Source organism: Pelobates fuscus, chromosome 11 (assembly GCF_036172605.1).
Source record: "Pelobates fuscus isolate aPelFus1 chromosome 11, aPelFus1.pri, whole genome shotgun sequence".
Classification (NCBI taxonomy): Eukaryota; Metazoa; Chordata; class Amphibia; order Anura; family Pelobatidae; genus Pelobates; species Pelobates fuscus.
The window spans coordinates 118,803,027-118,829,850 of record NC_086327.1 but is presented as its reverse complement, the minus strand read 5'-3'; the positions used below and the strand labels follow the sequence as shown (position 1 = coordinate 118,829,850).

Below are 26,824 nucleotides of genomic sequence, written 5' to 3'. Positions count from 1 at the left end.
TATATAATCAGCAATATCATACTGCAGCTTAGAAAAGTGAGATTTTGTTTTAACAAGGAATTTATTTATTTTTCATTTTCTAGTCATTTAGAGTATTATCTATCTATCATATGTGTAGGAGTTTTGCTGGAAGTTCTCACGCTTACATTAAATTAATTTCTCTTTAGAAATTGTCATCTCAATTATTCAGCTACGTTAGCAGTATACAAAATATAATTTGCACTGATGGATAGTGTGGCTGAGTTTACTTCTACTGTATTCTTCCTAGAATTGTTTATATTAAAACTCATAATCTGTTATAACAGGACTGTGCTTTACCTACCTGATTTGCCACGTGTGCTCCGTTCCAGTGGTCTGACTTAGTGGGACTTGTACAAACTCCTGGCTTTGATTTAACTTGGCATCTGTCATGTTCACACCTTTATGGTGCAACAGTCTTGGAAACAGAAAAGCAAGAATATAATCACACCAACAATTGGCCAATTTTTAGCTATATGATCTTTTATTAACAATATTATGCTTAAGCATACCAGGTCCTCTTCCTAGAGCCTTGGGGTCTGTTCTATGAGTATTGTGTGTGAATGTGTGTGTGGCTGAATTTTGTATGTGTGTAGGACAGTAGGCTGTGAGCTGTGGAGTCTGAGTGTGCCTGTGTGTGCTGGTTGCATGTTTTGTATGTGGTGGCTGAATTTTGTTTGTGGATGAGTGTACGTGTGTAGGGGAGTCTGAGTGTGGCTGAGTGCTATATGGGTGCTGTGTTTGAATGTGTGTAGCTTCCTTTCTGCTAACCTTTCCATGGTGGTCCAAGGGAGGCACATGAGTTCAGAATCCCTGGTGGTCCCATGGAGGAGCATTGTGGTCTGACCCAGTATCTGGTGCAGACCACTTTAAGAGCTCCGACTCGGTCCGGGACTTAGTTAAAGCTTCCTTGTAAAGCTTATGGGTAATTCTTCTCTGTTATTATCCCATCTCCAAAGTCTAATACATAACAGAAAAAGCAAGTATTTTCCCTATTTGTACATATACTTTTATATATTGTATCTGCTGGGCAGGTGTACAATGAGATGAGAGATGAGAGAACTTCTACACGCTTTTTTCTGAAACAGCCAGTTGCATCTATAGTAAGGATACCATATCCTTGCCAATCAACATACTGTATGTCCAAGAAACAGGGTGGCAACTTTACTCTATTGCCATATTTTTAAACCTGAAACTGCTATAAGCTTAGGTAGCACTTCCATTGGTCTTTTCCAATGAACGAAGCTGCTGCTAACTATAACACTACATCTCTTATAAACCCCTAATAAGCATGGATTCTTAAGATAAGTAGTAATTATCATGATAATATTGGACAGTTGTTGCATATCTCGTTAACTGCTCATTCTCGAAGATGCTGATTCTACCTGATGTATCCCAGATGTCTGCATATAAAAGTCCCCCAGGTTGAGTTCCATCTCTCGTGACAAGTCAGGAGCCATTCTTGTCTGTCTTCCACCTGCACTTCCAACAAGAAGTTTTCTGTGTTTATTCTGAAAGATACTGAAGTAATTTTATTATAGAAGAATATCTAGTGTGGGCACCAATACATTACCTTTCAGGCTGTTTAACTCCAAGAAAGTCCCATCAAAACAAAAATATACTACATTCTCATTGTTCATGACCATTGCTGTGGTTGCACTATAAATATATGGGACCTATGTGTTTACTTCTAACTACTACTACTGTTACTTATAACTGATTTACTATTATTATTTTGGTCGTCTCTGCCATTTCCAACAGGGGGACACGTTTTACCATTTTATCTTGCACCTGCTAACTATTATTATTATTATTATTATATACTATTTCATGTCTTTTTCATGTTTTTCTTTCATGTTTTGGAGTGCACGTCACATTCACATGTTACAGATTGTTTTGGGGCTGATGTGGGGAGCCAACAGTGCCATACATGTGTAATCATATGATGCATGTACTATTTCAGTATATGGTCATTCATATACTTTAATGCAGCTATATAATAATTGAGGTATCACATTGTAATGAAATAAACAGTAGCTTTTAGTGTGAATTGTTACAGTGACTTTTGCCCACTGTAGCCATTATTAGTGCTAGCTTTTCAGTAATTAAATAACAGTCCAAAGTGATGAGATTGTTCTAATTTCTGGTGCAACCACCAATTCTAGAAACATTTTATTTTTGCCAATCTTTGCCTTGCAATGCATATATATATTTTCCATAAACAAACTCTCCAAATCGCTACAACAATTCAGTTTGCTAAAATGCCTCTCTTTTATGCTTCTCTTTTATGTTATGCGTAGAGCTGTATCCCCCCATTGTGAATTGGCATGCAGAATTTTATTGGCATCTTATAATGGCAAGATTCCTAAACCAAGCATTTCTGGATTGATCAGTAATTCATCTTTGCTACAAACATCTACACTATTCACTGGATGCTAGAAGAACATTATTTGTTAAGACTCTTTAGTCTTTTTTGACCTCGACATCTTAACGTGTTGGTCTATGGTTCCATTTCCTTATGCCAAAGAAGGACAGCATTGATTTTTATCCATAAAAGAATACATAGTTACATACATACAAGTTCACACAGGAATTGGCTTCATGTAATGACAACCTGATGTAAAGGTTTTTTTGTCCTGGCAATATTAGAACATTCACAGGGGCAGAAATCAAGAAAAAAAACTAATTCCCAAACCTTTTTTAGGTGGCATGGCAGTGACATCGTTGTCTGTGTCATTGCATCGAGCCGTCACCTCAGCATCTTGTAAAGGAACGGAATCTTGATAAATGACGGGCTTCATGAAATATTGTACTGAAAATATTTAAAGGTACAGGATAAACATTCTATTGTTGCAGGGGATTGATTCCTTTGCTACTGAGATTCCTACTCACTTCACTATTAAATATTGTTCGAAAATTATTATGAATTATATTTAATTTAGAGAGACATCTGCAAAATGTTCAGTTGTATAAAAACATATGTCTTTCCCCCTCCTCTCTCCCCCCCCCCCATTTTGGTCCCATTCCATCACTCACTTTGCACAGTGTGAGTGTCTCTAAACATTTGTTTACACTGTGCATATTGGGGATATTTCACTGGTGTCACCAAAGGAGGTACACCAGAGGTCAATTCAAGTACAGAAGAACACGTAGGTATTCAGGACTGTCTTGAGGAAATCCTGGACTGTTTCCCAAACATCTTTTTTTTTTCTCAGTTCCCCAACAGGTAGATTGTAGGCTTGCAAGTCAGATTGAAAATCACTTTGTATAAAATTGCTGTGAATGCAAAATTTTAAGATCACTCCCATGGTCTTCTTTTTATTTTTATACTGATACATCTGTATTGTACTGTCAGATATTTTCCCCAATTATTCAGTGCTGTGGACTATGCTTATGCTTTACAATTAATAAATACACTATATGATATCTATTAATATTGTTTTGTACAGTACTACGGGAGTGAGACAGCAGACTGGAATTGTGTAGGATCTATACTAGCCCAGCAATCAATCTTTGTGTGTTGGGCAACTATCTACGTGTTTTCCTGGCCTGGACTGGCCCACCCACGTGAATATTTATGTGTTGTTTCAATGTATCCAGGTATGTGCTTCCTCGCCAGCTCATAAAGTTATGTGATACATACCAATTCACACAGGTCCACAAGATGCCTTACATGAATTGGAAGAATAGAGATGCATGCTTTGCTCTGTTTGTAAAAACATATATCCATACATAGCTGTCAGCTTGGAAACTATAAATATGGAAAGCGAATACACAGGAGAGATAACGTTATGCATAAGTCCATAACATGGAGCAACATCTAATGGTAAAATGTTTTATTGAGCAATAAGTAGAACTGTGATGTGTTTTATTCATTCATCCTTTGAATTGTGAGAAAGGACATAACTGATATCCTTTTGTTCTTCAAGGTTGTAGTCCTCACATCCTGGAAATCAAACTCTAACAGCTTTTCAAGCTTCACTATATATTCTGTATTCCTTTCATGTTTTCCAGTCTTTAGCATTCCTGGTGGCTACAAAAGTGCACCACGTAAATAGGACAACGTGACTAAAAACATTACTTTTTTTGTTCACTAAATAGCAAGTTGTTGTTTGGATTGGAAAAGTTTAAGAAACATTATTTCTCTTTAAGATTCGTATATACCTCATTATTTCTTTTTAGATTCTTGTATATCTCAGTACCTCAAGGAAAAGATTTATTGACACATTAAAGGAGACATTTTCCCTTATGGAATTTAACAACTAACAGGTTTTAAAAATCACAGAAAACATTTTCAACAATCCAATTCCAAAGATAGTGGAACAAAACGGAGTCTGGTACCACACCTGGAGCACCACGGAAGGGATCCAGAGTTCCAAAGGCTACACAGAGTAGTATTCAGGGTCAGGAAGGAGTTGTATTGAGGGTCGGGAAAACAAAATTATATACAATGTTTTGGCATCAAGCCTTAAACAGACACTATTGTCACCCATGATTTAGAATTATTTTTTCAACTAATTCATGGATACCCCCAAAATTATAAGACTTAACAATGAGCCTATGCAAACACTACATACACCTTGCCATTTCTAAAGACAAAAGCATACAGAAACTAGACATGTGCAATTAATTTCGTCCTGAATGTTAATTTAGACGAATTTCGGGAAATTCAGACATTCAAATACTTCCGAATGTCCGAATTGCTGAATTGCCGAAGTTCCAAAGTGCCGAAGTTGCTGAAGTTCCGAAGCACAGAATTGCAGAGGTCCTAATATACGCAGTGGAAGAATGAAGAATGTTACACTGTATAGCAGTTTAAATAAAGTATAAGTATACACTCTAAATGGTTGATTGAAAGTAACCAATCAGAGAGTTATGAGTCAAATTACACAGCGTGGGAAAATTCCAAAGAACTTTTCTACGCTGTGTAAAATGACACAGAGCACTATGATTGGATGGATTTCAAGCTAACCAATTAGAGTGCTGTGACAGGTAAATATAGATACTTACCTGTCACTCTCTTAATTTACCTGTCAGAGCACTCTGATTGGATGGCTAATTGCAGGTCCTCCCCTTATTCTAATTTAGGGCCCCCACCCACCGCTCAGGGGTGGGGGCTGGAGGGAGGACAATATATCCCCCCATTTTACTTTTGGGCCCCCACCCGCCGCTCAGGGGTGTGGGCCGGGGGAGGACAATAGGCCCCTCTTATTCTTATTTAGGGCCCCCACCCACTGCTCAGGGGTGTGGGCCAGGGTGGAGGACAATAGCCCCCCCCTTATTCTAATTTAGGGCTCCCACCTGCCGCTCAGGGGTGGGGGCCGGTGGGGACTGGTGGGGAGGACAATATGTCCCCCCCTTATTCTTCTTTAGGGTCCCGAGCCGCCGCTCGGGGGTGGGGGCCGGGGGGCCAGGGTGGAGGCTGGGGGAGGACAATAGGTCCCCTCTTGAAGTAATTTAGGGCCCCCACCCACCGCTTAGGGGTGGGAGCCAGAGGGGAGGACAATAGGTACCCCCCCATTTTTCTGATTTAGGGCTCCTACCCGCTGCTCAGGGGTGGGGGCCGGGGGGGAGAACAATAGGTCCCCCCTCATTATTTTACTTTAGGGTCCCCACCTGCCGCTCGGGGGTGGGGGCCGGTTTGGGAGGAGAATAGATCCCCCCTTGAAGTAATTTAGGGTCCCCACCCACTGCTCAGAGGTGGGGGCCGGGGAGAAGGACAATAGGTCTCCCCATATTTTACTTTTGGGCCCCCACCCGGCGCTGAGGGGTCCCCCCTCATTATTTTACTTGAAGACCCCCACCTGCCGCTCAGGGGTGGGGGCCGGGGGGCCAGGGTGGGGGCCGGGGTGGAGGACAATAGGTTCCCCCCCTTGAAGTAATTTAGGGCCTCCACCCACCGCTCAGGGGTGGGGGCCAGGGAGGAGGACAATAGGTACCCCCCCATTTTTCTGATTTAGGGCCCCTACCCGCCGCTCAGAGGTGGGGGCCGGGGTGGAGGACAATAGCTCCCCCCCCTTGAAGTAATTTAGGGTCCCTACCCACCGCTCATGTGTGGGGGCCAGGGAGAAGGACAATAGCCCCCCATTTTACTTTTGGGCCACATGCTGCTCACTGTTTAATAGACATGCCTCTACTCGTGGTATAGCGAGTAGGGGCAGAATTGACTAATACTAAGTAATTTTTACTTAGTATTAGTAAATTTGGCTGAAAGACCAATTTAGGTCTTTCAGCCTTTTGGTAGATAGCTCCCTAATACCGTGGGAATTAAGGAGTTATCTACTAAGCGGCTGGAAGAGAACATCTGAAGTCCCGAAATTCCGAAATGTCAAAGTTCCGAAGTGCTGAAGTACCGAAGTTCTGAAGTGTCGAAGTGCTGAAGTTCCGAAGTGTCCAAGTGCCGAAGTTCCGAACCGAGGTGCCGAAGTCCCGAAGTTCCGAATTGCCGAAGTCCCGAATTTCGGAATGCCGAACCGAATATTTTCCCCATGCACAACCCTAACAGAAACTACGCTACGTCTTTAATTAAGTAAAGAAAAGTAAAGCACAGATGAGTGATGTTACACTAATATAGCTTAGCAAAACTGATAATATAACCAATACACTATGCCAAAAGTGTCCACTTTGAACAGGCTTAAAAGAACACACTGATATAAATGTCATACATGTCACCTGTCATCGTCACTACTGTGATGTAACTGTAAAGTCTGCAAATTGTGTTTATTGTTAACTTCACAATCTCATGATAACAAACATCAAGTCAAGTTGATAGTGATTTTTAACTTCGCTGCTATAACCTGAAATGAATGCATGAATTGTTCAACCACGCAACACCAGATGAAGTTGAGAAACCATTATCAGAAGAAAACAGGCATGGGATTGTTATTGAGATCTTTATTTGCTCCATCTGTACACCTTTTAGTTCATATGAATATCCAAAATGCCAATCAACTCAATGGAGGAAAGCATTCAGATATTCTTAAGAGGTTCACTTTTCAAAACAAGTTTTAGAATGGAGAAGAAATGTGATTTCCCCAATAGAATAATTGCTAGTGCCATTTATAAGCAGTGTTTAGTATCTCAGATACTTCAAATCACCTGGGACAGAACTTCTGTGGGTAAAAAAGTCCTTGATAACCAGAGAATAATGACCAGACTGATTTAAGTTGACAGAAAAGTAACATGTAGGGAAACAGCCATAGATTACATGCAGAAGAACATCTCTGAATACACAACATGTTGACCTTGAATTGCATGAACTCCAGCAGCAAAGAATTGGCTGGATCTATTTCTAACCGATTCCTAACCAGTCACCAGATCTCAATCCAGTAGAGCACATTTGAAGTGTGGTGGAACTTCACATCATGAATGTTCTTTCTGTGGGCAAAGTGTGGCCCAACTCAGTATTCTAACATTGCAAATAGCTAAAGACATGGGCAATGTATGGCCATATCTTTTAAGCAAACCTGTTTTAACTTAGTAAGTTTTTTTTTTTTAAATTGTAGGCTGTAAAAAGTTGGCTGAAAGTGTGTTTGTATTTTCTTTGTTTATATATAATATATATGTAGCAGGATGAGCTGGCACACACACTGATATTGACTTGCCTTTTTCCGCCTTACTGTTGCTTTATTCCTGCTTTTGTTTGTAGTGAGGTTATATGAAAATTAACTGTAGAGCAGGGAAAAAGAAGGACTTACAAAAGGTCACAGTTCGAAGCTGCTTTGGAAGTAAAATACAGAAATGTACGGATTTACACTTTAGCTGAGTGGATGGTAAATGAATGTGCTGACTTCCCAGCTGAGCCTACTGCAGAACATTAAACAATGTGCGTGATAAAGGAGGGTAACCTATATTTGCTAAAGAACATTGAGTGAAGAGGTTACAAAGCTTTTTAATAGGAAGGAGTAGTGAAAACAGCTCAAAGCTACTGTCTCTCTTCTTTGAATACCGCATAAGTAGGACACATTGTCAAGCTGTTCTGCTCTTTTTTGTGTTTAATATATATAGCAGTTTTTTTTAACTCTTTTGGTTCTGGTATAATATATAGTATATTATAAGTCAAAGTAGTGATCCATATATGACCCAGACAGAATATCTATTATTTATACAGTACTAGTGAGTTACACACTGGGTAGACTGAGTGAAAGATACATTGAGTAAGGGGTATAATAACAAAACATATTTGAACAAATAGAAGCCAACAGCATAGTTTGTAAAAGCTCTGGGTGCAAACTTACAATGTAAGGGTAAAAGGGTAGAAGGGGGGGAACAAACAATAGGAGCAGACTAGGTCTAAGGTGTTAGGATTGGTTTTGGATGGTTTGAAAATTAAAGAGTTTGAGATTAAAGGCAGTGAGGTTTACATTGCAGTGTGGAGAATTTCAGAAAATTTGTTGTAAGCATGAGAATAAAGATCCTTCATCCTTTATTTAGATTTATCATTCCTCTACTATAAATGTATGCTGCTCTCCTGCAGTCTGGCTCTTTCCTCTTCAAAAGAAAACTACTTCAATACACTCATAACCAGACTCTCCTGTGAGCCCAAATTACTGTTTTATGCTTTTAACGCTCTTCTTCGCCCTTCTCCTACCAACTTGACCGCCACAAACTTTGCAACTCACTTCACTGAGAAGATTTCTACAATCAGGGAAGAGATATCTCATCTCTCTCCATCCACTACCAAGAGGTTTCTCCTCTGCTCCGTTCCTCCCACCCCACAACCTGTTTCCTCGATCCTATTCCCTTGTATCTCATCCGCACTTTATCCCCTTCTCTTGTTTTCAATCTCTCCCTCTCCTCTGGCACATTTCCTCTACCTTTCAAACATGCAACTGTAACCCCAATTCGGAAAAAGCCAAATCTTGACCCTAATTCCCCGTCCAACTACCACCCTATTTAGCTACTGCCATTTGTTTTCAAGATCCTTGAGAGATCTTGAGTTGTGTATGCGAGATTGACAGACTTCCTCAAATCCAACTCTCTGCTTGACCCGCTTCAATCTGGATTCCGAGCTCGTCACTCTGTTGAAACAGCTGTGACCAAAGTATACAATGATCTTATCACTGCAAAATCCTATGGCCACTACTCTTTCCTAATTTTCCTCAACCTTTTTGCTGCTTTTGACACTGTTGATCATCAACAGCTTCCTCTCATCATCCTCTTGGCCTATGAGATACCGTTCACTCCTGGTGCTATTCCTACCTCTCTCAGTGCTAATTCAGTGTTTCTCCCTCTGGTTTTGCCTCTTCTACCCAACCCCTCTCTGTTGGTTTCCCCAAGGGTCTGTCCTTGGTCCCCTATTTATCTCAAATCTACACTGCCTCCCTTGGTAAACTCATCAGCTCCTTTGGCTTCCAGTATAATTTCTATGCGGATGACATGCAAATGTATCTGTCCTCCCCTGATTTCTCACCACCCCTCTTGACTCATGTATCTGACTGCGTCTCTGCTATTGCCAAATGGATGGCTGCTCATTGCCTTAAACTGAACCTGTCCAAAACAGAATTTCTGGTCTTCCCTCCCTCAAATGTTGCTACTCCCTTGTCTGTTTCCCTCCAAGTCAATGGCGCTACCATCCGCTCTACCTCTCAGGCGCACTACCTAGGTGTTCTCTTTTGACGCCGACCTCTCTTTCACCCCTCATGTCCAATCAATCACCAAATCTCCTGGACTGGTCAACTCAATGTTCTTAAAATGAACATTTTACCCAGAGTGCTATACCTACTCCCTGCCTTACCGATCCACATACCAGAAACCTTGTTCCGCTGTGCCTTAAATGTGTCTGGATGGGCAAAAAAACCCATCTAAAACAAGCTGGTTTGGAAAGGAACAGACACTACGGAGGACTCGGTTACCCTAACTCACAAAATGACAATATAACCAACACACTAACAAGAATAAAGGATTGGACCCTCAAGGTCTCATTAAGCCATGGAAATCGCTGGGAACGAGTTTACCTCCCATGGCTCACCACGACAGCCTCTTTGCCATTTCCCCATCACCATCCCACCATACACGCGACAATGCAGATATGGCAGAAGCTAGAAGATAGAGCAGAGGTCTCTCCACACTGCTCGTCACTACTCTCTTTAACGCACAGTCTGGACATACCACCTGACCTGGCCAGATGGCTACTTGTCAGCTTTCCTGACAAACAGAACATACTACTGACAGATGTTCTCACATCTGATGCTCTCCCCAACCTGGACCTCAGTAGGACACCCATATTCATTGACACATTCAATTTTACACTATTTACATACTACATCTCCTCGGAGAAATGGATCATACACTGACTTTTAAATGCTGTGCACCATGCAAATGCGCCCTGCCAGGATGCTTTCATTTGATGCTTTCAAATACAAACTACTCCATAAACCACTGTCCCTCACACTACCCCCATACACTGCAGCATGAGAAAGGGAAGTTAATATCTCCCTTACTACACCTCAATGGCAAAAAATATTCAGGATATCTCACGCCTTGGCATTAAGCTCCAAACATTTCGAAGTCGGCCTTAGAATTCTCACAAGGTGGTACCGTACACCTGATAAATGACATAGATAGAACTCAGACATTCTAGATTCATGCTGGAGATGTGGAGCAAAAAAAGAAATCTGCAGGCACTCTAGTATTAAAGCCGCAGGCAGATTTTAATGGAGCAGAAAGAGCAGCAACGTTTCAACCTCCACAGAGGTCTTTTTCAAGCTCTGTGGAGGTCGAAACGTTGCTGCTCTTTCTGTTCCATTAAAATCTGCCTGTGACTTTAACACTAGAGTGCCTGGAGATTTCTTTTTTTTTGCCTTGACGTAATGGGATTGCTGGTCCTGTTCCAGAGCACCGGTGGCTGCTGGGGTGTGAGTGTGGTTCCTACAATCATCTTTGTAATGGAGATGTGGAGCAGACATAGGGACAATGACACATATCTGGTGGCATTTCCCCCCAATCAAACAATTCTGGGACAAAATCCTCCCTATAATAGAAAAGGCTGGGGGATGCCAGGTTTTGCGCACCCCGTCGGACGTCTTGCTATTTCATACGGGAACCTCCGTTGCAAATTTGCATAGATCTTGTCTCCTTTTCCTATTGCTAGCCACCAAATCACTCATCCCTCTCTACTGGATATCCCCAGAGCAGAATAGAGAAACAGAGTAAAGGACATCAAACGTATGGAAGAACTCACATGCCGCAAGATGGCACTCTTGGACTTCCTTCACTGACAGACAAACACCAACGACTGACACACACCTCTTGCACTTCACAGTACTTGTGAACTAACATGCACCAACTACCTACTCTCCATTTTACACACTGGCATCTGACCATGTTACACCAATGCGGGCCTTTATGACCTGGAAATATGTGACGACCAACCCCACACTATTTATGCAAATTAATGTTTTTCCTAGATGTCACATCCCCTTTCCCCTGGTTACCTCCAAGTGAGAAACTCTAATATACCGATGGCTGGGCCTCCCAGAACCTCATTATAGTCCTATTTTTATTAATATAGAAGACTATGCCATCATTCAGGTTTAATACTATTTTTTCTCTGTTTAAAAAAAATAAAAAGGGGGGGGGCGGAGCCAAGCGGCCATGCTGAGCGGTCGCACATGAGAAGAGCTCCGTGAAAAATCGCTCACAATCAGACAAAATCGGGGCAAAAACCCACCAAATCGAAGGTTATGCGACCTAGAGAAGGGAGCCCTAAGCCGCAGAACCAAGCGACAAGCATCCCGACTGAAATCAGCGGCTTCTAACCGGGGATAAACCTTAGGCCTACCACAGGCCTACTCTGACAAAGCGAGGGAGGCGGCCGATCCCTACGCTGACTGCAGCCACTCACCTGGAGGTCTCCCTGGCATACTCCCTCCCCCCCGGCCGGTGAGGAATATCCCGGCAACTAAAGCCTGAGACACAGCAGCAAAACTACAGCTGTGACTGATCTACACAGCCAGAACAGCACCTGCAACCATGGCGGACACCACTTGTAACCATCTGAATAGCGCCACGCTACCCCCTCTGGAAGAAAGGTTGGATCGCCTGTTCGCCGCCTTTTGGGCCAAAATATACCACATGGGGGGCACAGAAGTGGAGACCCCACCAGCAGTAACCCAAGTAAGGGCTGGGCAGAGATCTGCGGCTCCCGTCCGGGGTGATGGCAAAGCTAAAATGGCGGGAAAGAGGAGGCTAACGACCCGACACAAACCTCGATGCTGCAGACCAGCGGTGAGTCGTCCTACCCCCAAACAGGGACTTTGCAGTCTCACCACACTCCGGAAGACCAGCGCCAACCATGTGGAGAACCCACACGAGAGACCGCGGAGACATAAAGCGGAACCTTGCCGCACTCCCACAGCACCCCTGAGAACTCGAGCAACTGACCTGCCTCATACACTGACGACGAGAGCGGCTCAGAATCAGACACCTCCTCCAGCTATAACACCCCTGCACAAGCGGGGTATAGGCTGAACTGACAACACCATGAAGGCACCAGCCCCCCCCCCCCCCACCGCGAGATCCAGGCAGGTCGGGAGATTGGTACACAAGCCCTACACAAACGCACTGGGACTCTCTCATGCAGATACCGTTAATCTAGTTTTGCCTAAAATGCACTACTAACACGACTCTGGGCAGCATCTTATAATGTGTTATGTTCATTTACATGTTCATTTATATCACATGTAATTTAAATGTGCACCTTAATGCATGCTAAAGCCACTAACGACCAGGAAAGCCTGTACTCTATAAGCCTGACAGCCTACAACTGACTAACCGTAATCTTTAGCGCAGATCATATGTTGTTGTAAGGTATTCTGTCCCGGCCAGTTGTGTACCCTGAAAAGCGATATCAACATATATATATACATAAATGGGCAATATCTCCTAACGCCTAACTAAGGCAACACCTTGCTAGACTAACTGCCCACCTAAGTTATGTTAGTATTGTAAGCCAGAGTAACAACGCTATTACCTTTAGAACTAATCTCCTGTTATTTCATGTTACTTATTTTCCCTTGTTCTAACTAACCTGGCACCCCATCTTCTCTGATAAGCAGTTCAGGAGTAAATACCTGAAGAGCGACGTTCATAAATATATATAACTAAACGAGAACATACACTGTTAAAATATAGATCTTATTAAACTACAAATTTGTGCTGTTTTACATATGCCATGATGATGTATTTCTCTAATGTCAATATTGTACTTGCCCATGCTGTCGTGGCTGTGCAAGCTCTTCTGTTATAACATGCACAACAAAAATAAAGAATTAAAAATAAAAAAATAAAAAAATAAAAAGGGGGTTATGGTTGATTACTCAGGACGCAATGGGTCATTGTACATGATTATGTGATAAGCTTGATTTAAATGTGTACCTCTGTATGCATATGTTTATTAACACTCATACAAACATGTCAGGTTTTGAGATACCGTGCACCCATTTTTAATGCCTTGTGCACCTGTTAAACTGCAAATAAAAAAATGTAATATATATTTTTTTAAATGTAGATGATAGGTGATCTATCAATCAAATATTATTGTGCTGCTTGTGGGGTATAGGAACAGGGAGAGTCATTTGATATGTCAACCTTGGCTAAGAGGCTCAGGGAGTCCATGCACAAATGTTTTCTTGTGCCCACACAAAGAATGGGAGTAGAACCTTGAATAATCTTCTGATGTTGGCAACATGCAGCAAGAGAAGGGAACAGTGGAAAAGTATATAGCAGGCATAGACAACCTTCGGCACTTCAAATGTTTTGGACTACACCTTCCATGATGCTTTGTCAGCATTATGGGTATAAGGGCATTATGTGGGATATAGTCCACAACATCTGGAGTGCCGAAGGTTGCCTATCCCTGGTATATAGTGTAGTAGATGGGATATTGATTGAAGATATAAGAAGAGTTGCACTTACAGTGTCTATAGCTATCAGTTAGCTCTACTTCTGTGTGCTTGGGCGGTATAATCGCTGCCCAACGATGTTCAATGTATTCTGTTGATCCAACTTGTGATGATCCGGAAGGTATAAAGATAAACAGAGTAGACACCAATATAGTGTAGTATATTTAGTTTAACTCTTCTCATAGCCACTGTAAGTGTTTCTCTCCCAATATCGTCAATCAATATTCAATATATTACACTATATACTTTTCCATTGTTCACTTCTCTCCTTGCATATCGCTCCTCCCTGTTTTATGTTTATGTTAAGAGAGACTACAGTTTGGGTTTTCTTCTGACTTCTTCATTCCACCAAAATACCTCGAGCACTAGAAGCCCACCATCTATTATTTCCCTTGAACATATTTTTCTTACTCGCTTCCAGCTGCACATTACCAACTACCAATCAGAGAGAAGGGATAAAAATGTATGCCCTTCTTTCAGTTGGACTCACGTAGTGAGTGAAAATATTAATATCTGCCTCAATGCATAAATAGCATGAACAGGAACAAGACTTAGTCAGGGCCCAAGAAAATAGCTGTTATCATAAATAGCCATTAATGCTATTAAAAAGCCAAACATGTTGGTAGGATAGCAAACAGATAATATGAATTAAGAACAAAATCAAGATACAAATACCAAGCTACTTTCGCTACTATAAAAATAGAACCATGTAAAGAAACAATTAGATACTTTGATATTTAAAAGATGATCAACAGTTGTAATTTGTTTGCCATGACACGAGTGCATTAAGATTGTCATTAGTATAACAATTCATAAAAAATGACTAGATTTGGCTCTCGACACCAGAATTACTGGCAAAATGACAAAGGACAGCATGGACCCGAGCAGGTGATGCCAATAACATCATGCCAACTTGGCTCTTTCAGGATTCAGTTATAAATTCATGCGTTATGAATAGAAGACTTGCTCTAATTGTATTACAAATTTGATTGGTTTTCAAGTTGCACTCATGTGTAACTTAAAAGGTCAGTGTGTGTTGAAATAGATTGCCGTGAAACGTACTTATCCCCTTTGCGTATTAGATGAAAGGGAGATTTAATTTAATAATTTAGTCACATGTTTTTCTTTAATTCTTTTGCTCAATTTCTAACAATTTCTAAAACATCGTGCCCACCATATAATCACAATCTTCTAACCTTTGCCTTCACCTTTCTACCAAGACTTTTCTTTGCAATATAAACATCTACTCATGTGTGTAGACCTTAATGCTCTTCATGTCATTTTTAGTTTTAAATATGATTGAAAATCCAATTTGATCAATTCTATAGAAACCAGCAATGTTTCTTTACAATAACAAAATACTGTACTTGCAGAACACACTCTGTTGACCTTGTCAGTGCTTTTCAATTCACAAAAAAATACCCAAGAAGGTACAACTACATGCAATACTAAAAGTCAACAAGATATTTACACTGATAAATAAACCGCAAAATAAACATTAACAAGTGTCCTGCTACAAATGCACAAAACAAGAGAAAAGAGTCATATAACAAACAATCAGCAATATAATCTGTTTGTTAAAATTAAGTACTCTTTGGGGAATTTTTTTGATACCAATTATTTCGGACAGTATCTCATCCAGTATTCCCACTCCCTTTTTTGAGCAATGTTCCGCTGCAACAGGACTCCCGATAATTCTGATTTTGGCAGGAAAGTCCCTATTTTCAGGTCCTATCTCACCATCCCAACTTAATTCACTGTTATCCCATTTTGAGGACATCAGGGAACTGTCCCCAACAAGTATAGTACAAGTGAATAATTCAACATGTTCACACACATGTTCAGGGTACAAGGACCATGTAGAGAGCACTGAAACAGTACTTCCTGCACGGTCTGCACTCATTAGACTGGCCTTAAAAGATAGGCAGTCTGAGCTGCCAGTAATTAAGGCAGACTCGTCACTATTCCGGGGTTGTCCACCCCCTTTACCCATCTCCCATAGACCTCCCAATTCTCTTGACGTCAGAGTTGGGAGGTATGCAGCAATTTGAATAAATTCCGTTATTATATTATAACAGCTGTGGTTTTGTGTATTTGTTTTATATTTCTGCATTATGATTCATATTTTTAAGGTAGCATTTATTATTATTTATTTTTATTTGATTCCATTAATAAATATATAATATCTTTCTTTTTAACAAATTGAGCAGTGGATCTATTTTAATTTATTGCTGTTTTTTTTCTCCTTGTTCTCTGTTGTTACTTATAACAACAACAATAATAATAATAATAGTGCTTCTATTCTTCTTTTTCTCTCGCCCTGAATCAACTCTAACTTTGCATTGTATTTTCCCCCTTTTTTTCCCTTCTACAAGCACTCAAACATACTGCTACCAAGGGTTCTGTACGGATACCAGTCCTTGCCTGATGAATCACTTTACCAGGTTATACAGGTGTAGGAACCAGGGCCGGCACAACCATAGGTTGTCACTGGTGGCCCGGGTGGCACAATCTCTGGGTGACCATCAGGAGAAGAGCACACAGCACAGAACTCCCTTCCCACCATTCTTTATGTAGAGTGGCCAAACTCCCTACGGTAGATGATCTTCTTTAGATTAGGTAGACTAGTTAGATCTCACATTTTGGGTCAATTTGGAATGAAATATTTGGAAAATGTTTTTAGTTTGGCTGTTATGACCTTTCTTATGTCAATCAGTAGGTTCATTTTCATGATTATGTCAGTGATTGCTATCTCTGCTTCACTTGCCAGCATGGATACATAGTCTACTAATGTGTTTAACATTAAGACGTTACTCAGGTTTGACTCCACTAAAACCGTCCATCACTTACAGTTTTACCATTTTGCATCTAAATACACCAAAAAGCACAGGAACCAGAATAGTACAAAAGGTTTGCTCAGCCCTTCATCTGCCTGCGATCATAGAACAATTTTCCCGTAGAGTTTGTATAAACTTTGTATAATTTGCCGTCCTGCATGGAAACCAGGTGGTTAACAGCTCCTGTTAATATTTATGGGAAATGTTAACATTTTCAGCAGTGTCTAATTACCAATGACAAGGGGTTGCTTACATCACCGTAAGTAATATTAATGAATATCGACTTGTCATTAAGTAATTGTGACAACCATGGAAACAAGCAAACAGTACCCCTGAGACCAAAGATATCTCTGTTCTAGAATAAAGTGCTTGATTTCTCTTTATCTGTAGATCACCACTTGCCAAGAGAGTCATCACATATTAACAGCAACACTTTTGAAAAAAATCTGCTATAGTCATAGAGTCATACAGTCTACTCCTACTGCACCTTTAAGAGCTAGGCTTATTTCATTAAAAGACTTTATTGATCAGTAATCTCTTTTGGCATAGACTTAGATTTTTTCTTTACGAGTCATCAATATCCCCAGGTCCCATGAAAACACCATACTTAACCCCTTAAGGACCAAAGTTCGGGAATAAAAGGGAATTATGACATGTCACACATGTCATGTGTCCTTAAGGGGTTAAATGTAATTTTCGTGGTAGCTGTGTATCAATAGATCATTTTCTGACAGACAGAAAACCATAGGTATTATTTTGCTCAGCTATACTAAAAGTGCATTTATTCTCTTCAAATATTTTTTGCAACAGAATAGAAATGTAAGAGATACGGTGAGGAACTTGTTAATATCGAACATTTTAAAGATATTCTATATCGTCAACCACCTTATTTGTATTCATCTAAATACAAAATTTCACATACAATGACATCCATATGGATCAGAAAATTACTTTAGACAAATTACAAGTAAAACTCTGTTGCTCTTACTAATCACTGTGCCAGGAGAGTGAAATATGTTCAATGTCAGTCTAAGCACCATAACAGCTTTGCATTTTTTGCATAGTTGACGATGCAGAGAGTACAATGAACCCCCAAATGAGAGGTGAGAGCAGCTTGCAAAAATGGTAACAGTTATAAGATAGCTCTTTAGAGCTCTCAGCCAGGCATCCAAAACTGAATTGTGCTAAAACATGCGTGAAGAACGCACACTCTAAACATACAACTTGGGCTGGACACTGGTGCGTTAAGTTTTTGAATACTGTCATCCCACTTTGAAGTGCATGGAGTCCTGTGATGTTTGCCAAAATATTTTAGGCTATTTAACAGAATCTCAGACTCTCCTTGCACTCAAAGCTCAACCACCTAGCTGCTAAATTGATATGGTTACAATTTAATTTCTGTATTATTCATACAAATCTGTCTAACCATGATTGCCATCAATGGTTGTAAACCCTAGAGTGTGCTTAACCCAGCGATGCAGTCTACCAATGCCAATCAAGGTTGGATGAATTTACATGGATCATGTGATTGTGAAACTTACACATTATCATGATGACCCCTTATTGTATAGGGAGAGGCATTAGCAGTAGAAAGAGGGAAGTGCTCATGCCATTGTAAAGAACACTGGTGAGACCTCACTTGGAGTATTGTACGCAGTACTGGAGACCGTATCTCCAGAAGGATATTGATACTTTAGAGATAGTTCAGAGATGGGTTACTAAACTGGTTCATGGATTGCAGGATAAACCTTACCAGGAAAGGTTAAAGGATCTTAACATGTATAGCTTGGAGGAAAGGCGAGACAGGGGGGATATGATAGAAGTTTAGTTGGCCAGTACTGTTAGAACGGAAATACCTCTATTTAGTTATTTTCCTGAATGGAGTAGGTTTTAGTTTACTTTTTGTTTATTTATGTCTTAAGGGGAACGATTACCCTGGATGTTAAAAACTGTTGGTTTTGAAAATAAACATCCTGAAAAAGCCTTGGAGTAGCAGTTCCTGCAGTGACATTATCACAATATATATATATATATGAAGTTTACTGTTTTGCAAAAGACACAATTATGCAAAAATCCATTTATTTATTTATTAAATTCCAAGTTATTTTTTAAAGTTTAACTGATGTTTAAATGACAAGGATTCGTGATCTGTATTCTACAAAGAACCTCTCCTCCTATTTCTTTATTCTGTACAAATAATTATAATTTCACACCCTCATCCATGCTTTAACGAATGGTTAAGAACAAGACTTGCGTACTTGCCGAATATTTTATCTTTTAATTATTATACTTTACATAACCCTGCATAAATGTAACTTATAATAACTTTCACGTTCTGATCACATTTATAATTATTTTACTAAAAGTTATGTTTTAAAATGTATTTTTTTACTCTACAATTCCCGAACGCTGAGAATTGTACAATTGATATGCTAACTGTATAGCTTTATTATTTTAATGTCAGTAAATTCAGCTTTGCAACACGTTATTGTAATTGCATTTGCTGAGTTTGACTGCATTACATCAAGTAATTCCGCTGGGGTCCATTACAGCAATACTCTTGTCGTTAAAGTAAATGCATGAGTTGAAAATAATTAGTTATCATGAGACATAATGCTGATAGAATCTGTTAGAGATCACTTTCTTGGATAAATATTGTAGTAAAGTCAAATTCTCTTGAAAAAAGGACTTTTATAAAAAGAAATGCATTGAAGTTCTTTAACCCCTTAATGGAATACTCCAGACCCCTAAGGCACTTTAGCTTGCTGAAGTGTTTTATGTTTGAAGAGTCTGTCTTTCATTTTTCAATTTACAATAAACATTGAGATTTCAATGGAAATTTGTACTTTTATAAAATACCGTATTTATCGGCGTATAACACGCACTTTTTTCCCCTGAAAATAGGGGAAAAATCGTGGGTGCGTGTTATACGCCGATATCCCATAATTACTTACCTGTCCTGAAGCGTGGGCCGGCTTCACAGCTTGCACCGCGGTACAGGAACTTTAATTTCATGTTCCGGTTTCCGGCGGGACTGAAAGGAAGTGTGCACACTATTGTGCACACTTCCTTTCAGTCCCGCCGGAAACCGGAACATGAAATTAAAGTTCCTGTACCGCGGTGCGCGCTGTGAAGCCGGCCCACGCTTCAGGACAGGTAAGTAATTATGGGAGGGGAAGTACACTATGGGATGGGAGGGGGGGGGGAAGTACACTATGGGATGGGAGGGGGGGGGAAGTACACTATGGGAGGGGAGGGGGGGGGAAGTACACTATGGGAGGGGGGGGAAGTACACTATGGGAGGGGAGGGGAGGGGGGGAAGTACACTATGGGAGGGGAGGGGGGAGAATACTAGGGGAGGGGGAGAATACTATGGGAGGGGAGGGGGAGAATACTATGGGAGGGGAGGGGGAGAATACTATGGGAGGGGAGGGGGGGAGAATACTATGGGAGGGGAGGGGGAGAATACTATGGGAGGGGAGGGGGAGAATACTATGGGAGGGGAGGGGGGGAGAATACTATGGGAGGGGAGGGGGGGAGAATACTATGGGAGGGGAGGGGGAGAATACTTTGGGAGGGGAGGGGGGGAGAATACTATGGGAGGGGAGGGGGGGAGAATACTATGGGAGGGGGAGAGAATACTATGGGAGGGGGGAATACTATGGAAAGGGGGGGACACTATGGGATGAGGGGGGAACACTATGGGATGAGGGGGGGGGAATACTATGGGAGGGGGGAAATTTCCTGGAATTTCTTTCTAAAAATGAGGTGCGTGTTATACGCCGGTGCGTGTTATACGCCGATAAATACGGTAACCTTGAAACTCCCTCCTGGCTGTCAATCAGATATCCGGTCCTGCTTTGGTTAGCTCAGTGGAGCTAAACTCAAGAAGCAGCAATTGTCCAGAGCACCTGCCTTGCAAAGACTTCTCATTGAGTTGCAATTGGAAGTCTGTGATTGGACAGCCATAGACAGTCTGGGCTGGGGAAGAAGTAGAGATCTTGTAAAGGCTTCAGACAAGAGATTTGCAGATTTTGCAAGCTGTTTTTAAATAAAGCTTGAATGAGCAATGCCTTATTAAATGCATGGCTGTTTTCATTGTTGGTATATCTGCTAAATTTTGATAAAAAAAAAAGATTTGGCCAATCGAGTGTCCCTTTGAGGGCCATGGGTAGTTCATCGCATTGATTTAATATCAGCTAAAAACAGTTGATATTGATAGACCAGACACTTATATACGTCATTATGGTTGAGATGGTATCATTGATATAGTAAATTAGGTCTGGATTCTGTTTCTTCAGATCTAACATCTATTTTGATAAAAAAAATTTACCTCCTCACTACTCATTTAGCATACAGAACTATTGTTGTTTATCTGCAGTTTCTGAAACCATTGTTAGATTAATGTTTTTCACATAAGGAATCACAATTTAGTCTGTAGGTTCTTGAAAGGTATCAGATTTTTTCTGCTTCCAAAACCTAAATAATATTATTTACTGGAAGATCAATTTATCATTTTCTAAACAAAATTTTTTGACTTTTTTAATTTTTTTTTTAAATAGATCTGAGACATCTACCATACATGTATTTTATTTAAAAATAATTTTTTGGAACTATATGTAATCAAGTTCTGTTAGGAAAATCTACTCTCTTATTGCATTTTATTTTAAAACTATAATTTGTGCTTCAGTGATTATCAAAGCACATTAAAGTTGCATAATATTAGTGTAGCGCACCATCTGGTAACCCAACCGGTTACCTCCGCTAATTCCCTTCCTTCAGCTGTTCAGGAACCCTTACAACAAGCAGGCATCCATTTCCCCCCCAGTAACTAGACAAAGCACAGCTTTGGAAGTTAAAACACTGACAATGCTTTTTTGGTACAGCTTTCTTTTATGCACAGACCCCCGCAGAGGGTCTCCATTCAGTTCAACACACTCCCAGGCTGGAGGGGGATGGTTTACAGATAACTATCTCCTGCCATGGGAGATACCAACAGCACATACAGTTACACACATTAAAACACATTACATATATGGGGAACACTTAGGGGCTCTGTGCCCCGGGAAGGGAAGGGGTTACACATATAAAACCTATATCACAGGATAGCCCCGGGTCCCATCTAGGATCCCTGTAAATAGCGGATCGGAACCCGAGAAATCATCGTCTAAAGTCTGGGGCTCGAGACTCTGTACATCCCTGAAATTAGTTCCATAGAGTTGCTTGGTTTAGTCCAGTGAATTCAAACTTCGCGCCTAAACCAAGCAACAACCAATCAGCTGAAAGGCGCAAAGTCAATTCGCACCAATCAGCGCTCAGGGAGGAGAGGGGTTTCGCAGCCCAGTCAGAAAAAAGGGTGCAAAACTTGGTTGCACCACTCAGTGCTCAGGGAGGAGATGGGTTTCGCTGCCCAGTCAGAAGAAAGGATACGAAACTCGGTTGCACCAATCAGTGCTTGGGCTGGAGGGGGTTTCGCCTTCCAATAAGGAGAAAGGGCACAAAAGTCTGTTTGAAAGGGTGCTTCTTCTCTGATTGTTTGCCTGCGCCTTGTAGCGACCAATCAGCACTCACTCGTGCCAACCAATCAGGGGAATGGCGTAAAACCCAGTTTGAATGGGCGCTCCTTCTCCCATTGGTCAGCTCGTACTTCCAGGCGGCCAGCGGGACCTCTGTGGCTGTGTAGCTGATTCACAGTTCCAGAGATTCTGCTGGGGCTCGTGCCTCTCTCCAGGGCTACTTCCACTTTGAAACCAATGGAGAGAACGCCCCTTGGGCAGCTCCAAGCCTGGCCTTGCAGCTCCCGGTAAGGGAGTAGTGATTACAGCTCTGTTAGGAGCAAATAGGGTGATCCGAACCACCAGTACCCCAACAGTGTCCCCACCAGCCCCAGGGACCCATTTGTGGAGTCCGGGTGTGGAGACCCTGCAAGGTGGCATTCGCCTGTATGAAATGGCAGCCACCCACGGGAGCACTCATTAATTACATCCCTTGGAGTTTCACACTTATGTTGCAGGTGCGAACATTCTGATTGATTGTTCAAACCAATCTAATGGGGTACCGGGGTGGTCTGCGTTCGGGAGATGAATGGGTTCCGTTCGCATGAGCGCTCCCGAATGGTCAACAGGGCAAAATACAGGAAATACAAGGGGAAACGTACAATACACAGAGGAAAACACACAAATAAGCACTGGGCTTGGTACTCAGTGACAGCGGCCCGCCACAATAAGCTTTTGTATTTTGATATAAAATGAAACATTTTCATAACATCGTGTAGAAAAGTCAGAATTGTATGAAATTTTATAAATTTCAATTTCCATCCTTGAATTTTCAAAGATTATGTATTGTTTAATAAAGGGATTTGCTAAGCACCCTAACTACTATAGCAAACTGACGGTTATGGTGCTAGGTATCCTCTTGTGCCATCCCAGGGTAAGATGTACTATAGACCCTTTTTAGATGGTTGGACATTTACCTGGCTTTCTTGTACACTTACGGTCCTTCCAGTCTTCACAACTATGATACAGTGTAATACAGCACAGTACCACTGTTTTAGCATCAATGCACAGAAACTTTGCACATTATTCATGTCTAAATGTTCAGCTAACAATCTACACCAATGAATAATGCCCAAAGTTGGTATGCATTGGTATATTAATGAGGCAGTATGAATTTCTCCTTCAACACAGCTGTGCAGATGGTAAAGACGACTGGTACTTGCCAAAATGTCAAAATGGCCTTGAAAGATCATGGCACCATAACTATTTAATGGTTATAACATAGAGTGCCCCTTTAATTTTTATGCCTCAAATTAACGTCTTTTCATCTGTTTTCCTCTTTGATTGGAAAGCAATCATATAAGATACCTTGCTTGTTATACTTCCCAGTTATGGATTTTTTTTTTCGAAGAACCCCGACCTATTGAATAATGTAAAAGATTACAACACAAATTAAGAAGAACAAACCAGAGCAACATATAATTTATCCCCTGCAATGTTATTAGTTACAAGTTTGATGCATAACACTCAGATCCATCCATGGCTGTTATAGAATCCTAATTTTTCTCTACTACATTAAGAAATTCTTTAATTACCATACAGCTCTATGTAATGAGGAACGGTGTTACCTAGAATGTAAATTCCAACAGCTGATCCTGCGAGAACTCCGACAGCGAGAAGCATGATCAGACTCTTCTGCACGCTGCAATGGTAATCGCTGGATTTCTCTGAATCAGAAAACAGATTTAATTGATAAAACATTCTGGAAGTATTCCACGACAATATTTACACCTATTAAACAAATTGATTGCATTCACATAAACTTATCAACATAAACTTATCAACATATAACGTAAGCTTGTTTAAGCTGTGCCCCCTTCCCTTCTTGTATTTGTTAATACTATTTTATCTGTCAGTCACTAGCTGTTACATGACCTCAATGTACAACTGTGAAGTGTGGCATAACATGTTGATGCTCAAAAAATTGCTAGTGATAATAATAAATAAAAATAAATAATATTTTAGGATATCTAAATACCACACATCATGGAACGTAGAGCTTGGTCGACCAACAGATAGATTACAGCTGTTTTCATACTACAATCCCCATGGTGGTTTGCCGGCAATTTGGGACTACTCCTTGGTCACCCTACCCAAGAAAGAGAAGCACTAGTGAATATTTTAGATTAATATAATGATTGCTTCAGTCAGTTAACTATTTCAATAACAAATACATTGCTGGACTTAAAGCTAATCCTTAAAGACTCTCTGAATCACATGTATTTAACTTAATATATGTTTTATGGATGAAGCAGATCTTATAAACGTTGTGCCAGTACTGAGTATTTTAGAAACAGTTTTTTGACTAGTTCGATAATCGATACATCTGTTACATTTCTTCTAACAACTTGTTATACATTAGTCAAGGTTTCAGCCAATAGACTGGACATTAAAAATCAAAGAAAACAAGTTAATTGCGCACTATCTCAACTCCCTATGCACATTTAAATAACTGGAGGCTTTTTAGTATCACTAGAATGGCCATTTCTAGTGTAAAATTACCTACCATGTCAAGGCAAAACTTCTTTGGTGAAAAATAATTTACCAATAACTTACCTTGCTGTTTTTAGGGAGAAAATCTCTAATGAGTAAGAGAGGGATATTTTTTTTTTAAACCCCTTACCTACCATTAACGATCTCTGTATGAAGAATGAAGGGGGGACTGGTAACCTGCATTTGGATCCATGGGATCGTAACCCTTCCCTGGTGCCCTCTGTCCATTGTTGGAGGTAGTGCAATGAAGGAAGATTATTTTACCATAAAGGATAGGGCTGCCTCAAGCTGACCTAATTCAGGACAAGGGTGAAAAAGCAGTTTCAGCCTCTTCAGCCACTCGTGGAACGTTCCACTTGGACTATTACTGGGTAGGGAAATTTATTAAATTAAGAATTGTGAGGAATTAAAAATTATTTTGAAGGGAATTTTCATTTTAAGACCAAAATATCTGAACTGGAAGGATTTTCCCCAAGCCAGTTATGCTTCCAGTTTGGTTATTTTGGTCTAAAATTGAAAATTCGCTTCGACTTTCCAACAATTCTCACTTTAGTGAATAACCCTGAAAATCTTTAAATGTCTTTACAACTCATGAAAACTGATTTGCAAAATCAGTCAGAAGGTTTTTATGGAGTGTCCTCCAATTCCACTGTAGTGGTGTCAGGGTACCTGTGGTCTCTACCTCCGAAAGAGGTAGAGACTTAGCTGTTCCTCCATCCAGACGGCCTGATGGCTCCCTTCCCCAAGGTCTATCCGGTCATGCAAGGCCGGCCGCGAGGGAGTGACTGCCTTTTACAGCATCTAGGCAGGAAGTTGTCATCAGGACACTCCTCCGGAACGACCTGTCACTCAATTGCTGCAGGACCAATCAGGACGCCTCGGAGGCGTGGTTACTGCTCTGAACAGGGTATTTAACAGAGCTTCTTTCATTAGCTCATTGCCCTGTCGTGGTTCTAGCTTGTTCTAGTCACTCAGTGCTTGTGTATTCTATTATCCCTTTTGGTTTTGACCCGGCTTGTTTACCTTACTCTGCTTATCTCTGTTACCCTTGATTCGGCTTGTCTCTCGCTTACCTGTCTTCTGTTACCCTCGACCACGGCTTGTCTTTGACCATTCTATACTGTACTACTTACGTTAGTCCGGCCATTCTAAGGTCCGGTATACGTATCTGGCTACTGTTTGTACTCTGCGTGTTGGATCCCTGTCCCGATCCTGACATTACGACAGGGCCAATGGATCCTGCAAGTACAAACAGTCAGCTGGCTTCTCCTGATCCTAGGTTTGAAGCCATGGATCACAGAATGGATCAGATGGCGCTTGCGCTACAGGCTCTATTATCTCGTGCCAATAACCCACCAGAGGAGATACGTAATACCCCTGTTTCTCCTGTCGGTTCAGGTCTAGAGGTAGCCACAGTGGGTGCTTCTTCTTGCATTACCCCCCCAGTACGCTATGGTGGGGCTCCTGAGAAGTGTCGTGGTTTCTTAAACCAAATTAGTATCCACTTTGAATTGCAACCTCGCTCTTATCCTACAGATAGGGCAAAGGTAGGATTTATTATCACCCTACTTATTGAGAAGGCTCTGAGATGGGCCAACCCATTATGGGAGAACGATAACCCATTAGTTTATAACTATAACGCCTTTGTAGCTGCTTTTAGAAGAACATTTGACCCTCCAGGTAGAAAGGTTAATGCAGCCAGATTACTGTTGCGTCTGAAACAGGAGAACCGAACACTGGTGGATTATGCACTAGAGTTCAGGTCTCTGGCGTCAGAGGTCAAGTGGAATGAGCAGGCGTATACGGATGTATTTTTGAATGGCTTATCTGAAGTAATTCTTGATGAGGTTGCTACCAGAGAACTCCCTGAGAATTTAGAGGATTTAATTTCGTTCATCTCTCGTATAGATGAACGTTTAAGAGAAAGACAGAACACTCGAGAGAGGAACCGGAGACCTTCTTTTAGGTTAGCCCCCGCTTTTCCAAGTCCTGACTCCACGGTATCTTTGCTTCCTGA

At 41.0% G+C, this 26,824-nt stretch overlaps 1 protein-coding gene across 1 annotated transcript in view; it reads right to left on the bottom strand.

Moving 5' to 3' along the window:
- TMPRSS5 (transmembrane serine protease 5) overlaps positions 1-23,948 on the bottom strand; it is a 49,781-nt gene extending 25,833 nt beyond the window's left edge. The window contains exons 1-4 of the mRNA XM_063435764.1: positions 23,883-23,948; positions 2,714-2,830; positions 1,404-1,539; positions 323-436 (exon numbers count right to left, since the gene is read on the bottom strand). Coding sequence (XP_063291834.1) covers positions 323-436; positions 1,404-1,539; positions 2,714-2,830; positions 23,883-23,937 — 422 coding nt within the window. The 5' untranslated portion in view covers positions 23,938-23,948. The remainder of the gene's footprint in view (positions 1-322; positions 437-1,403; positions 1,540-2,713; positions 2,831-23,882) is intronic.
- Between the last annotated feature and the right edge of the window lie 2,876 nt (positions 23,949-26,824).